This window comes from Cryptomeria japonica, chromosome 3 (genome assembly GCF_030272615.1).
Source record: "Cryptomeria japonica chromosome 3, Sugi_1.0, whole genome shotgun sequence".
Classification (NCBI taxonomy): domain Eukaryota; kingdom Viridiplantae; phylum Streptophyta; class Pinopsida; order Cupressales; family Cupressaceae; genus Cryptomeria; species Cryptomeria japonica.
The window spans coordinates 283,767,435-283,780,747 of NC_081407.1; the positions used below are offsets into that span (position 1 = coordinate 283,767,435).

General features: G+C 37.1%; 1 protein-coding gene across 2 annotated transcripts in view; it reads right to left on the reverse strand.

Moving 5' to 3' along the window:
- Window positions 1–13,313, reverse strand: part of LOC131029612 (threonine--tRNA ligase, mitochondrial 1) — a 174,094-nt gene that overhangs the window by 105,167 nt on the left and 55,614 nt on the right. For both annotated transcript variants that reach the window (XM_057960168.2, XM_057960167.2), the window contains 5 exons: window positions 13,134–13,223; window positions 12,918–13,006; window positions 12,693–12,789; window positions 12,524–12,610; window positions 12,250–12,334 (listed from right to left, as the gene is read on the reverse strand). In XM_057960168.2, coding sequence (XP_057816151.2) covers window positions 12,250–12,334; window positions 12,524–12,610; window positions 12,693–12,789; window positions 12,918–13,006; window positions 13,134–13,223 — 448 coding nt within the window. The remainder of the gene's footprint in view (window positions 1–12,249; window positions 12,335–12,523; window positions 12,611–12,692; window positions 12,790–12,917; window positions 13,007–13,133; window positions 13,224–13,313) is intronic.

Sequence of the window (13,313 nt, forward strand, 5' to 3'; positions counted from 1 at the left end):
GACCAAAGATAGTCAACCAAGGATCAAACTACTTTCCTTGATGACACTAAGACCATTTAAAGGACTCGACAATTGCCAAGAGAACACAACCATCAACTAACACTTATAACCACTCGAGAGCTAACAAACAATTAATGCATAGTAAGATAACCCATATCATCAAATATAATAATAGGCATCATTACACTAACTACAATTTCCCCCTTAGCAACATGGTTCTACTTCATCTCGATAGCACAATTTAACTCCTTTATGACATGTATCTACTCTCTGGATTCCCCCAACCGAAGGAATAGATGTGTATTACAGGCTTCTTCATTATTGCAAAAGTTACTTTGACCTTGGGTATTAGATGTGATTCTAGAGGATGTGTTTCTTCCTCTTAGAATCCCCCTACGCAAACATTCTAGAGCATGTTGGAAATGTTGTCATTGATGTCAAGGAGGCAAGAAGACAATGTTTGTCATTGATGTCAATGGAAAGAACTTTGGACGTGCTGCTCAAGTAGTGAATGATCTGACTCGATACAAGAAAACAATATCATCTCTTATGGCAGAGATCAAGGACAAGATGATAAAAAAGACACACAGATAATGATCAATCTTGTAGGTCAATAAACAAATTGAATAACAATGCTTCACCTATGTCAAGCAAAAGCAAAGGAATGAACAAAACCAATTTTGGAGTTTTGTTTGTCTTACTTTAAACTTTGCACACCTAATTACTGTTTGCTACCTGAGAATTGCCTAAAACCAGTTGTCAGCTACAGTACTGACCTTGCAGCAGACGCATTGAATGATTACACATATAAAAGAGTTGCTGGGAGCACAACTAACAGAGATGGTCTTTGCAGAGTTTGAAGAACAATTGACAGTTTTAAGTCTGAGATGCATTAAGCAGATTTATGTTGATCATAAACTTGAATTACTAGATCTGTTCCATGGAAACCCAATTCATGGTTTACGAGATATACAACAGTTATTAATACTAAAGACCAACAAATTAACAATGAAAATGAAGGAAAAGACAAAAGTAGAACAAGACAAAACAGATAAAGACAAATCAGGATAAGTTTTAATCATTCATAATTAGATTATAGGAAATTTGTGGAAGACAATACAGCAAATTTGTGGAGAAGATTTATAGTGGGTCCATCATTCGTTGAATTAGCAACATTAGTAAGGTGGAAATTTGAATGAGGGGTTGATGCCTGTAAAGAGAATGTGGGGTCGGTGCCTCTAGTGGGTAAAGTACTCACGAATTTAATGAGGGGTTGGTGCCTCTAGTGGGAAAGGTTCTCACAAACAGAATGAGGGGTCGGAGCCTCTACTGGGTTGATATCTACGAATTTGTAAAAGAAGTTTTCTATATATAAGGAATCTATTTTGCCATGGTTTTCTCCCGTAAGGGTTTTGTGATGTCCCCTTCTAGTTGACATCTGTCAGCTTGGTAGATTAGCATATCACTGACCCTCATAGGTTGATGAGGTTGGTTAGAGGTTCTCCTGGAGACTGATTCTCCATCTTCAAAGTGAACAGTATGAGCAGTGACAGAGTATTGTTTGGCAATCTCCAGTTCTGACGGCAGGCATTTCTGATGAGTACTTGGAGAAATATCAGTATTTAATTACTTTAATTAAATATTATGTGGCAAACTTTAATGTTTTAATATTTTTAAGTCACTTTAAGTTGATTCATATGTTCAAACTAGAAAGCTAAGTTATTTATTTATTTGTGTTTGAAGAGCTTCTGGAATGTTTCTAATTATTTTCCATGAATAGAGATTGAATTGAAAATAATATTCATTTTGAGTCATACAATTTCTGTAGTCCATAATGTTTAGTTTTTTTACTTCTGGTTTAAACTCAATTTAGATCATATTACATCATCCATAATCGGGATGAAAGAACAGAAATATTTAATATTAAAAATAAATGATATAAAATAAATAAATTGGAAGGTAAATATGAATAAAATATAAATTAAAATTCATACATATATATATATATGAGAATTTTCCCCACTAGGGCATCTGAAATTTTATTTTGATGGTACACTAGGGCATCTGAAATTCAAATTATTTATTAAACTGGAAATGATTTATTTTTGAAGCCTCAATAGTCAAAAATAAATATTAAAAGTTAAAACATCATTTAAATGCCAAATCATACTTTTCTTGGGAATTGCGCAAAACCCTAAAGGAGGAGATAAAAAAAGTTTTTAGGTCTTCTTTTTATTATGTGATGATTTGATATTGAGTTTGCTCTGAGGAGATTTTGGCTTGAGGGTTTCAGCAAGGGTTTCTTCCTATGGATGATCAAAGAGTATCGATATAGGAAAATGGTGGATTTTTGTGCATCAGCATTAGAGGCTGTGAAATATCAACTGATTTTGCTTTCCAGTTGGTTTTATCCAAGAACCAATATTGGGCAGATTAAACAGGGTTTTATTCATTTTATGCAAAGGATTGATTGCAGCCACTGAGTCAGAGCAGAGGCAGAAATAAGTGTGTTTACAGCTGGGGTTTTTTGTGCATGTACGGCCTGCAGATCTGCCGTACCTTTCTTCCTTGAAAGGGTACGATTTTGTTGAAGGCGGAGTCCAAAAATTCTGAAATAAATCCTAAAGGAGACCCCTAGATGGTAGCTTCAGTTTGAGCTGCTAAACTTACCATTCTGGGTAGTTTGGACTGATAAATAATTTTGCTGTCATTATTTACTGCTGTACGGCAGCAAGGACAAATAAGGGGTTTCATAAATTTGAGGTATTTGACAATAAAACTCCCTGGTCTTGTCTGATTTCTTGATTGAAGGTGTTTATGCAAATTGGATGTAATAAGGGTTTGATAATCCTATTTTCTGAAGTTCAATTAATTTCCAGCTCTTTCCAATATTGCTTTTTGCATACTATTTGTTCAAAACTAGCCCTTGTTAGAAATTGCAAAGTACAAAACATAAAATGCAACAAGTTCAACTAAAACTCCATTGTCTGAGTTGAGAGCCCTTGGTAGGTTCTTATAGGTTTCCACAAATATATCTTGTGTTCAACTTGTGATGCATAATAGTTAGATTCATGTTAATGTTAAGATTAATTGAATATGTTAATGAGATCAAGTTAGGTGCTTATAATATGAAGTTGAAAAAGTAAAAGTTTTTTGTTATACTAATTCACCCCCTCCCCTCTCAATATAACTGTGTTCTCAACAAAGCACTCCTCAATGAGCAATAACAAATCTTGTATAAGTCCTTTCCCTATGATGAACGATGACATGATGACTCCCCCATTTCAAGCCCCAAATTATGATACTTGATGGGACATTCCTATCTCTCTGATACTTGTGCTCTTTGAGGTTCTTGTTCCTCCTATTATTTGTATTGGGAAGTCCCTAGCGATATTTTGTTTTTGTTTTGGTTCTTCCCCTTTGTGGGCCTCTCTAGGTTTCTCTTCCTAAAACTTTGTATGTGATCTAATGTACTCTTGAGACCCATTGACCTACTTATGGGCATTTGTGGACATTAATATGATTTCTTTCTTTCCTTCTTTTTTTATTAGTATCCACTTGCTTCAGCTACCCTAATCAACAATATTAGAGCTTCATTTGAAAGGTTTTTTAAATGTTGGACATTATGCAAGAACCCTAGCACTACTAGGGTGATTATCTCCTATTACATCATCACACTAGTCATGGGCACCAATCACCCTTTGAATGGTAACAACTTGCATACAAAGGGAGGCAAACAATGACAAAACATCCATCCTTGTGTACTGCCACCATGAAACCTAAACATCTTCATTCTAGGAGCTAAAAGTCTACATGGTTTTAGCATCAATGAATATCTCACTAGCCAATAGTTAGAGTCACTTGGGCAAGTACCCGTTCTCGGCTTCTTTTCTATAATACAATCCTTGCCCATGGATGTTAGGTGAAGTTCTAGGAGTGCATTGCTCCTAGGATGGTCTAGTGAAACCCCATTTGACCTAGCCATTCATTGATAGACATTATCACTTCTCGCATTCGCAATTATGCAATAGTCAATAAGGTCATTGATTATTCTAGCCCAACCATGCATGGTACAACAATCAACTTCTAAAAGAAAATCTTTTACATTCTATTTCATTCCAAGGTTCTACACTTGATATTTGCATTATATTAGAATAATATTGTTTATTATCAATTAATGGTCAATTATGTAATATGTTGTAAATAATTAGTTAGTTTCCTTTTTCGATTGTTTCTTTTTATAAACATCGAATTTGTAACTATTTAAATGATCTCTCGATCATTTTATCAAATTCATTCAAATATTTTACCAATTACTAATCGTAATATGGTATCAGAGCGGGAAACAAAATAATTTTATTTTTCAAAAAAAAATCAAGAGGAATTTTTAAACAAGTTTGAAAAACATTTGAAAAAAAAAAATGGAAAGGAATTTTTCTGGGCAGATTTTATGGTAGGATCGTGTGTTTTCACGTTTGCGTTCAACGCGATTTTTTGTGACTCACGTGATCTTCATTCTCGCCATTCTTCGCGATTTCTTTCTGCTACCTGTGCAACGAGGGTTTCTTAGATATTCGCGTTATTTGTTTCGGGATTTCTGAACAAATCGCGTTGTATTTTTGCGACGCTCGTCCTTCTGCACAAAAGGTTTTCGTGTTTCTTCCTGAGACTGTTGGCAATTTTCATTCTACATTCTTTTCCGCGATTTTTCGTGCCTCTGCCTTATTCCGCGACGGATTTTTTGTTGTGGCCTGCACGTCTTCCCTGCACGCGATTTTCGCAATTTTCTCCTCTACAACAAACAAAAAATCACGCGATCTCTTGCCTTCATCACGACGGCCGCTATTTTGTTCTTCTACGACCTCCGTTTACCTGCGCGACTTCTCAATACGCAATTTTTCACGATTTTTGTCATATTGTTGGCATTTCTACGAGATCTTCATTTGCATTAGTTTTTTCGATTTTCAATTCACGATTTCATTCTTCAACCATCATTTCCAGAACCTTGCTAGGGCCCGATTTCTGCCCTTATTGGATAATTTTGCACGATTTCCCTGTCAATCGTGGTTCTCTGCATATATTTTTGGCGACTATGATTTTCTTTGCAGATTTTGACAACCTAGGGCTCAACCGACTAGGGTTTTATCAAAATCCTCAGATTTTGTGGTCGTAATCAAATTTCACCTACGTATTCTGTGGGTTTTTTGCAAGCATTTATGGATCTTAATTAGTTTTTTTTTGGGTCAGCCATAATTTTTTTTCGAGATTTGTGCCAATCGTACATCTTTTTCAAAGTCTGTACCTGATTTTGCCTCTGTTTCAGTTCTACGTCTTTTCAGATTTTTCGTTTTTCATGCCTTGGGAAGTGTGCACAATGGCGTCATTCGCCAACTTTATGTTGGAAGGCACTCAAAGATTCAACAAGAAGAATTATAAGACCTGGAAGCAGTGCATGCTAACATTTTTTGAATATTGTCATCTTGATGATCTTGTTTTGGGAAAAGTGTCTCGTCTTACTATAGTCGGACAGGACCAAGAAAAGTTTGATGAGCAGAATCGAGAAGTTGTCATGCTTCTCAAGCTCTTCGTCACAAATGACCAGTTGCCTCAGATTCCCTCTGGCAAGTCAACATCAAAAATCTGGAAGCACCTGAAGGAATTGCATGAGACGTCAAACAAGAGCTGAGCGTTCTTCCTGAAGAACCAGTTGTTCTCCATCATGATGGATGAACATATGTCCTTACTGGAGCATCTCACGAAGATTAAGGACATTCGAGATCAGCTCGAAGCTATTGGTCAGAAAATGGAGGAAGAGGATATGGTAGTCATCACCTTGAAGAGTCTGCCTAAATCGTATGAGCACTTCATAGAAACTCTCAGCATTACTTCAACAAATGTTGATCTGAAATTTCCAGAGTTGTGCATCGAATTTCTATAGCAGGACCATTGGAAACAACAGTTTGGTAGCAGTGCCACTTCGTCCTCCTCAAAGCAAGCCTTCACAGCCAAATCCTTTCACAACGATAAAGGCAAAGCTCAGTCATCTCAGACATCTCAGCAGAAGGGCTCCAGTCAATCTCAGGATGGTTCGGAGAAAAAGGTTCAATGCAACTACTGTCATAAATATGACCCCATGATCAAGGATTGTCGCAATCGTTTGGCTTCCAAACAGCAGAAGCAGGGAGGATCTCAGCCTAAGCCAATGTCATTGAGCACACAGAGCAGAAAGAGTCTGTCTTTTACACCTTCATGGCTACAAGACCTGCAGACCATGTGAAGTCTTCTGCCTGGTATATAGATTCTGGTGCTTTTCAGCATTTCACTCACAGGCATGATTGGTTCACGGACTTCTCTCCTTACACCAACTCAATCATTTTTGGAGGTAAAGAGTATACTATTGTCGGTAAGGGCAATGTTCAGATCCAGTTTGGTGGGAGGAATCTTATATTCCTCAATGTATACTGCGTTCTTGGCATGGAATTGAACCTTCACTCCATGAGCCAGATTATGCAGTACTCTCCTCAGCTTGATGTGATATTGAGTGCACACAAGTGTTCAATTGTTGATCGTGCGTCACGCACTACTGTAGCTGTTGGCATCGAGCATCATGGTCTTTATAAACTTGTGGATACGAATGATTCTCTTGAGCATGCCTTCGCAACTAAATCATCTTCTATCAGCAATCTCTAGCACCAAAAATATGGTCACCTGAACATTCACTACCTTGCTTAGCTTGTTCGGGAAGATTTAGTACATGGCCTACCTGAAATTCAAACTTAGAATTAGTGAGTTTGTGAAGCTTGTCAAGCTGGGTAACAACACAGGACACCGTTCAAGGATGGTGTCTCATGGCGAGCCTCTAAGGTACTACAGTTAGTTCGAGCTGATGTATGTGGCCCAATGAATACACCTTTTGTTACTGGGTGTAGTATTTCTTGCTTTTTGTTGATGATTTCAATCGTAAAATGTGGGTGTACTTTCTTAGACAAAAATCGGATGTGTTTCCTATATTTCAAAATTTGAGGCCTTAGTAGAAAAAGAGTGTAGTTGTTCTATTATTACTCTTAGGTTTGATAATGGGGGGGAGTTTTGTTGTACTGCTTTCTCCACTTTCTATGATACACATGGCATGAAACGTCAGTTAACCATACCGTACACTCCTCAACAAAATGGCATTGTAGAACGTTGCAACCGCACCATTACAAAAATGGCTAGGTCAATGCTGGAACACAAGAATGTTCCTAAGAAATATTGGGCAGAAGCAATATACACTGCAATTTATCTCCTTAATCGGTCTCCCACACATGTTGTTAAGGGGAAGACTCCTCAGGATGCCTGGACTAGTCGCAAACCCAAGATCAATCATTTGAAATTTTTTGGCTCTTCAGCATATGTATGGATTCCGGATGCCAACCACAAGGCTTACCGATTGATTGATGTAGACACTATTTGTCTTATCTTCAGTCGTGAAGTTGTCTTTGATGAAGAACAAGGACCATTTCAGCTTTCCTCATCTGAGCAGAATTATGAGGATCAGCCTTTGAAGGCTTCTGATTTAGGTGTTCGTCTTCTATTTGATTCACCTAATGGGAGGGATGATGCAGATTCTGAATTTGATGATGCACTACTTGAACTTCCTCTAGATGATGCTAATCTTCCACCTGTTCCATATCCTGCTCCACCTCAAGTTCCAATTATTCCTCTTGCATCTGATGTTCGTTCTTCTACTCTCCGGCCTAAATGGTGGGCTAGGACCATCAATGATCTTCGTCCTGATGAGCTCATTAGGGGTAGATCATCCAGAAACAAGAGCAAACAGCAGTCTACAGTCAATTTTGCTCTCATGGCCAACATTCATAGTATTTATGAGCCTCAAACAAATGCAAAGGCAAAAGGAATTCTGGAGTGGGAACAGGCAATGGACACTGAATACTAGAGCCTTCTGAAAAACAACACCTAGGTTTTCTCTGATCTTCCTCCAAGAAGAAGCCCATTAGCTGCAAATGGGTGTATAAGGTCAAGTATCATGCAGATGGTACCTTGGATAAATACAAGGCCAGATTGGTTGCTCGAGGATTCACACAGTGGGAGGGAATTGATTATGAGGAGACTTTTGCTCCTACTGCCAAGATGAGTACAATTAGTCTTCTTCTCGCTATTGCAGCTCAGTTTGGATGTAAAGTCCATCAGATGGATGTTAAGAGTGCCTTCCTCAACAGTGAGTTGTAGGAAGAAGTCTACATGGCATAGCCTCCTAGTTTCAAGATTATCGGCAAAGAACATCAAGTATGTAGACTCATGAAAGCACTCTATGGATTCAAACAAGCTCCTCGAGCTTGGTACATCAAGATTAATCAGTACTTGGTTGCTCATGGTTTTCAGGGTAGCCCTTCTGACACTAATTTGTATATCAAACACTTTGGTGATGGTGTTCTCTTTCTTGTTGTCTATGTTGATGACTTGATTATTACTGGCAGTTCAGCACATTTGATTGTAAAAATAAAAATCAAACAAGACCTGTGCAAGGCTTTTGACATGGCAGATTTGGGGCTTCTCCATTATTGTTTAGGTGTTGAGGTTTGGCAGACTGATGGTAGCATTTTTGTTTCTTAGTCTAAGTATGTCAAGAACTTGCTTGACAGGTTTCGAATGAAGGATTGTAAACCTGCTTCCACGCCTATGGAGACAGGACTGAAGTTGTCAACCAAGTCTGATTCTCCTCCTATAGATGAAACAATATTCAGGCAACTGGTGGGTAATCTCATCTATCTTACTACTACTAGGCCTGATCTCAATTTTGCAGTGAGCAACATTTCACGCTTCATGACAGCCCCCAAGGCTGATCATTGGGTACCAGCGATGCGTGTGCTACATTATGTGAAGGGTACTTCTGATTATGGACTTCTTTACACTAGGAGTCACGATCCTAGACTCAAAGGTTTCACAGATTCAGATTGGGCAGCTTTGGTTGATGACAGGAAATCAACATCTGGGTATGTATTCAATTTGGGGTATAGTGCAGTCACATGGACTAGCAAGAAGCAGCAAGCAATGGCTCTTTCCTCGACAGAAGCTGAGTATCGAGGAACAGTTAAGGCAGCTTGTGAGGCAGTTTGTCTTCAACGGATGCTTTCGGACATGCAAATGTCTCAAGCAGGTCCTACTCCCCTTTACTGTGACAATCAAGGGGTGCTCAAACTAGCCAAAAATCCGGTCTTCCACGAGAGAACCAAGCATATTGAACTTCATTGTCATTTCATTCGGAAGCTAGTTGAAGACAGATCGGTCCAGATGTTGTATGTTCCGATAGCAGATTAGACAGCAGATATTCTCACCAAGTCTTTGAGCCCAGACAAGTTTGTAAAATTTAGGTGGCAACTTGGTGTAGTTGATAGATTGACCATTAAGGGAGGGTGTTAGAATAATATTGTTTATTATTAATTAATGGTCAATTATGTAATATGTTGTCAATAATTAGTTAGTTTCCTTTTTTGATTGTTTCTTTTTAAAAACATCGAATTTGTAATTATTTAAATCAAGGATGAAAAAATCGTGAAAAAATCGCCTAAATCGCCATAAATCGCGATTCAATTTCGGAAAAGATTAAACCGCTGTTTATATCGCCAACGATTTTCTTTAAAAAATCGCGATTTTAGGGTGCAAAAAATCGCGATAAAACACAATAGAAAAACGATTTAAAACTGAAAAATCTCATTTTAAAATGCAGAAAAAAAAGTTGTTGCAACCCTTTCGGTGACGAAAATAAAACAAACAATTTCGGCGCGAAAATAAAGTACGCGATTTCCCCTCTGCGATTTCGGCGACGGCTTCCTCCATGGCTTACTAATTCATCAAATCGAGGCCACACTAAGTCTATATATTACTCCACGGCTTACCAGTGAATATATTACTCCTCACCAAAATCGGGGCCACAATTAGTCTATATATTACTAATTCATTACTCCACGGCTTACTAATTCATTAAATCGGGGCTTGCTCCTCTATGAAATTCTCCAAATAGATATTACCATTTAATTTAATTTAACGAACCTTTAATATATTTTGCACATCCATCATTTTAATATATTTATTATTTAAGAATCAAAAGAAAAAATGATGGTGAATTTAATTTAATTTTTTAATCTATTTATATTTTAAGAAATTATATATTTTCAAATGTTCGATAATTTTGCCGATTTATTGCTGATTTTTTCCCGATTTATTGCCGATTCACGATTTATTTAAAATTTTGGGCCAAAAGATAAATTGTCGATTAAGATATTTACATCTTTGATTTAAATGATCTCTCGATCATTTCATCTAATTTATTCAAATATTTTACCAATTACTAATTGTAACACATTAGACCTTCCTAAACAAATTCAAACTCCTTGAGCAATGCTCAAGACTAGAAATGTGAAAGAAGATACAACATAGAAACATGAAAATCCCACAGTATCACCACCAGATAGATTCATACCTAATTATGGCATCATCATGGCATTTTGAATGTACTTTCATATTTACTAGGAGAAATTTATTTTCTCTAAGTCTATTTTTGTCAAATTGGGAATTATGCCCACATTTATTACAATTCTACAGCTGACCAGCCCTGCTAGTGCCACATCACATCTAATACAAATAACTAGTATTAAGTGAACTGACCTGTGATGTAAATTCACATATTAGTGACCTCAGCAGGGCATATCAGTGTGCTTTTATTGATTCCTTTTGAGAAGATCCTTTCAGTTAGCCTTCAGGCACTTGTTGATATTTACTTTTGAGAAAGGCCTCTCGGAATATATATCCCATTAGGGAGGACCCTTCTTGATATTTACCAATTGAAAAAGGTCTCTATGTCAGCCTTCAAGCAATTGGTCAATTTTACCCAGCTGTAAGCCCAGATTACTTGCACATTTTGGTATTTTAATTTATCCTCTCCAAAAGGGCCTTTGAATCATGCATTTAAAAGCATTGTAGCCGAGAGGCGCATCTCCGACCCCTCGAGAGGCATCTCAATAAAAGCAGTGTAGCCAAGAAATGTGCCTCCAACCCCTTGGGACACATGTCAAAGACCAAGACGCGTCTCCAATACCAAAGACCTTGCCTAGGATGTTTATGGTCACAAGAGACTTTCAGCCACGGTCTCCAGAAGACTCCTGCTGTCTCTTAAAAAAAAAGGTGCCATCTCCCAAACAAATAAAACAAAGAACTTAAAAGTTGAATGCCCTGGGAAGCTGGAAAATAAACTCAAAACATATTCATATTTTTTATATTCTTGCTGCTATTCTTTTAATTCCTTTATGCAGACTCCGCGTGATACACAATGGGGGTTAATTCTACTAGATCCTTGGGAGTTGAGAATTTGCCTATGATAGTACATTTTCTTCCTTCATTCTTGTGAGTATGTCTATATTCATATTCCCATATATATAATCACACAGAATAGCAAAAGGATTTGCAGTCTTGAAAGATTCAACTTGTTGGTTTGGGCCTGCCTTCAGTTTTCTTATACACTTTACCGAATTTTATTGAAACCTGTAAAGTTTTCTTTGCTTTTGATGGATGTTTTGCTTCTAGATGAACTCTTTGCTCCTTTTCATCCTACAGATCTGTATTGTTGTTGGGTTTTTGATACTTCCTTTTTCTCTTGAATGTTTTTCATTGCTTATTTAGTATTTGGGCATACCATTGCCAAAAGGATTTGCAGTGTTGAAAGTTCAATATCCAGATGTTTTCTATAAATTATTAAATTATATTAAAAAAAGTGCCGTCTCCAAGTACCCCATCTCCTATTTTCAAAAATAGAGGTACCAGTACTGGTACCAGCCTCCCATACCAGTACCACCACCAATCTCCAAGCAACATTATTTAAAAGACCTTCAAGTTCAAACAGTTGTTGATATTCGCCCTTTTTAAGAAGCAACTTTGTGCACGGTTTTTTTAAAGCACTTTTTGATATTCACCCTTTTGGAAAGAATCTTCAAGTTGGTCTTTAGCCATTTGTTGATATCTATACACTTTATCCTTAAATTAGGCATAAATGGGAGTTGTCAGATGGTTGGTAAACCACATTACTCAGTTACAGAATCTCCAGAAGTTTAGCAATGACATCAAGGATAACTCGTCCATTAACAGATTTGTTAACATTTATCAACTGCACAAAGCATCAAAGTTTCAAAACTAAAGAAGAAAGACCTGTGTGGAGGAAGCCCCATAAAATCAATGAACTAAAGAAGAGTTGATTACCTCTATAGGATCGAACTCTGTTGTCGAACATCAAGCAGTGCCCTGGGCAATTCATAGGCTTAAGTCCAAACTCCTGTTTCTCAATCTGATCATTCAACACCAGTATTAATAAATTTAAAAGGACTCACCAAAAAACTAAAATATCTGCAATTCAAATCCAGAACAAAATGCTAAATTGTATGATAAAAACCCATAGGACTAGAAAACCTTTCATCACTTATCTTTGGTTCAATATAATCATTGATATAGTGCTCAGAAAGGTAGTAACCCTCACCTCAAAAACAAACATGTTTTCTTTGTAATTAGCCGCATGCCCTGATGTTTCCCAGAGTTGCATATTATATATGTTAGGGGAAATGACCTACATAAAGCAACAAGTACGAGCTTTATCAAGAGCAGATTGAGTACAAAATTAGAACTGCTTGAACATGACCAGAAAATACCTCTGTGTAACCCCTTTTCCTATATTCGTTTCGTATAAAATCCATCAACTTATTGTAAATTCTTGTACCATGTGGCAGAAAGAAGCAACTTCCTGGGCTGTAAACAAATACAAGGTTAACAAAATCAAATATTGAGGATCAATGGTTTTCAGAATTTGGGAGATATAAACATTCCTAATGAAAATTTGAAGTTGCTACATCAAGAAATTGAAATTTTCCAATAACCTGAGTGGATGAAAAAAGAAAAGTTCCTGATTTTGTCCTAGAACCCTGTGATCTCGTTTCTTAGCTTCTTCTAACTGGGTAAGGTATTCCTACAATTCCAAAAAATATAATAAACCAAAGATATATACACCAAGATATATCTAAAAACAAAATTACATTACTTCCACAAGCAGTAGTTGAACTTTCTTCTCTAGCAGATTCTGGCAGTGAACATACTTTAAGTTTTTTTGAATCTGGATACGAAATCCCATAAACCCTTTGCAGGCTTTCACGATCTGATTTGCCTCTCCAATAGGATGATGAAGCCTGGAAGCATAGAAATTAGCATTTTCAGCTATGGTAAATAAATTAAATCCAGGCTATCCCCATACAATAATTTTGCAGCTATATTTCTGT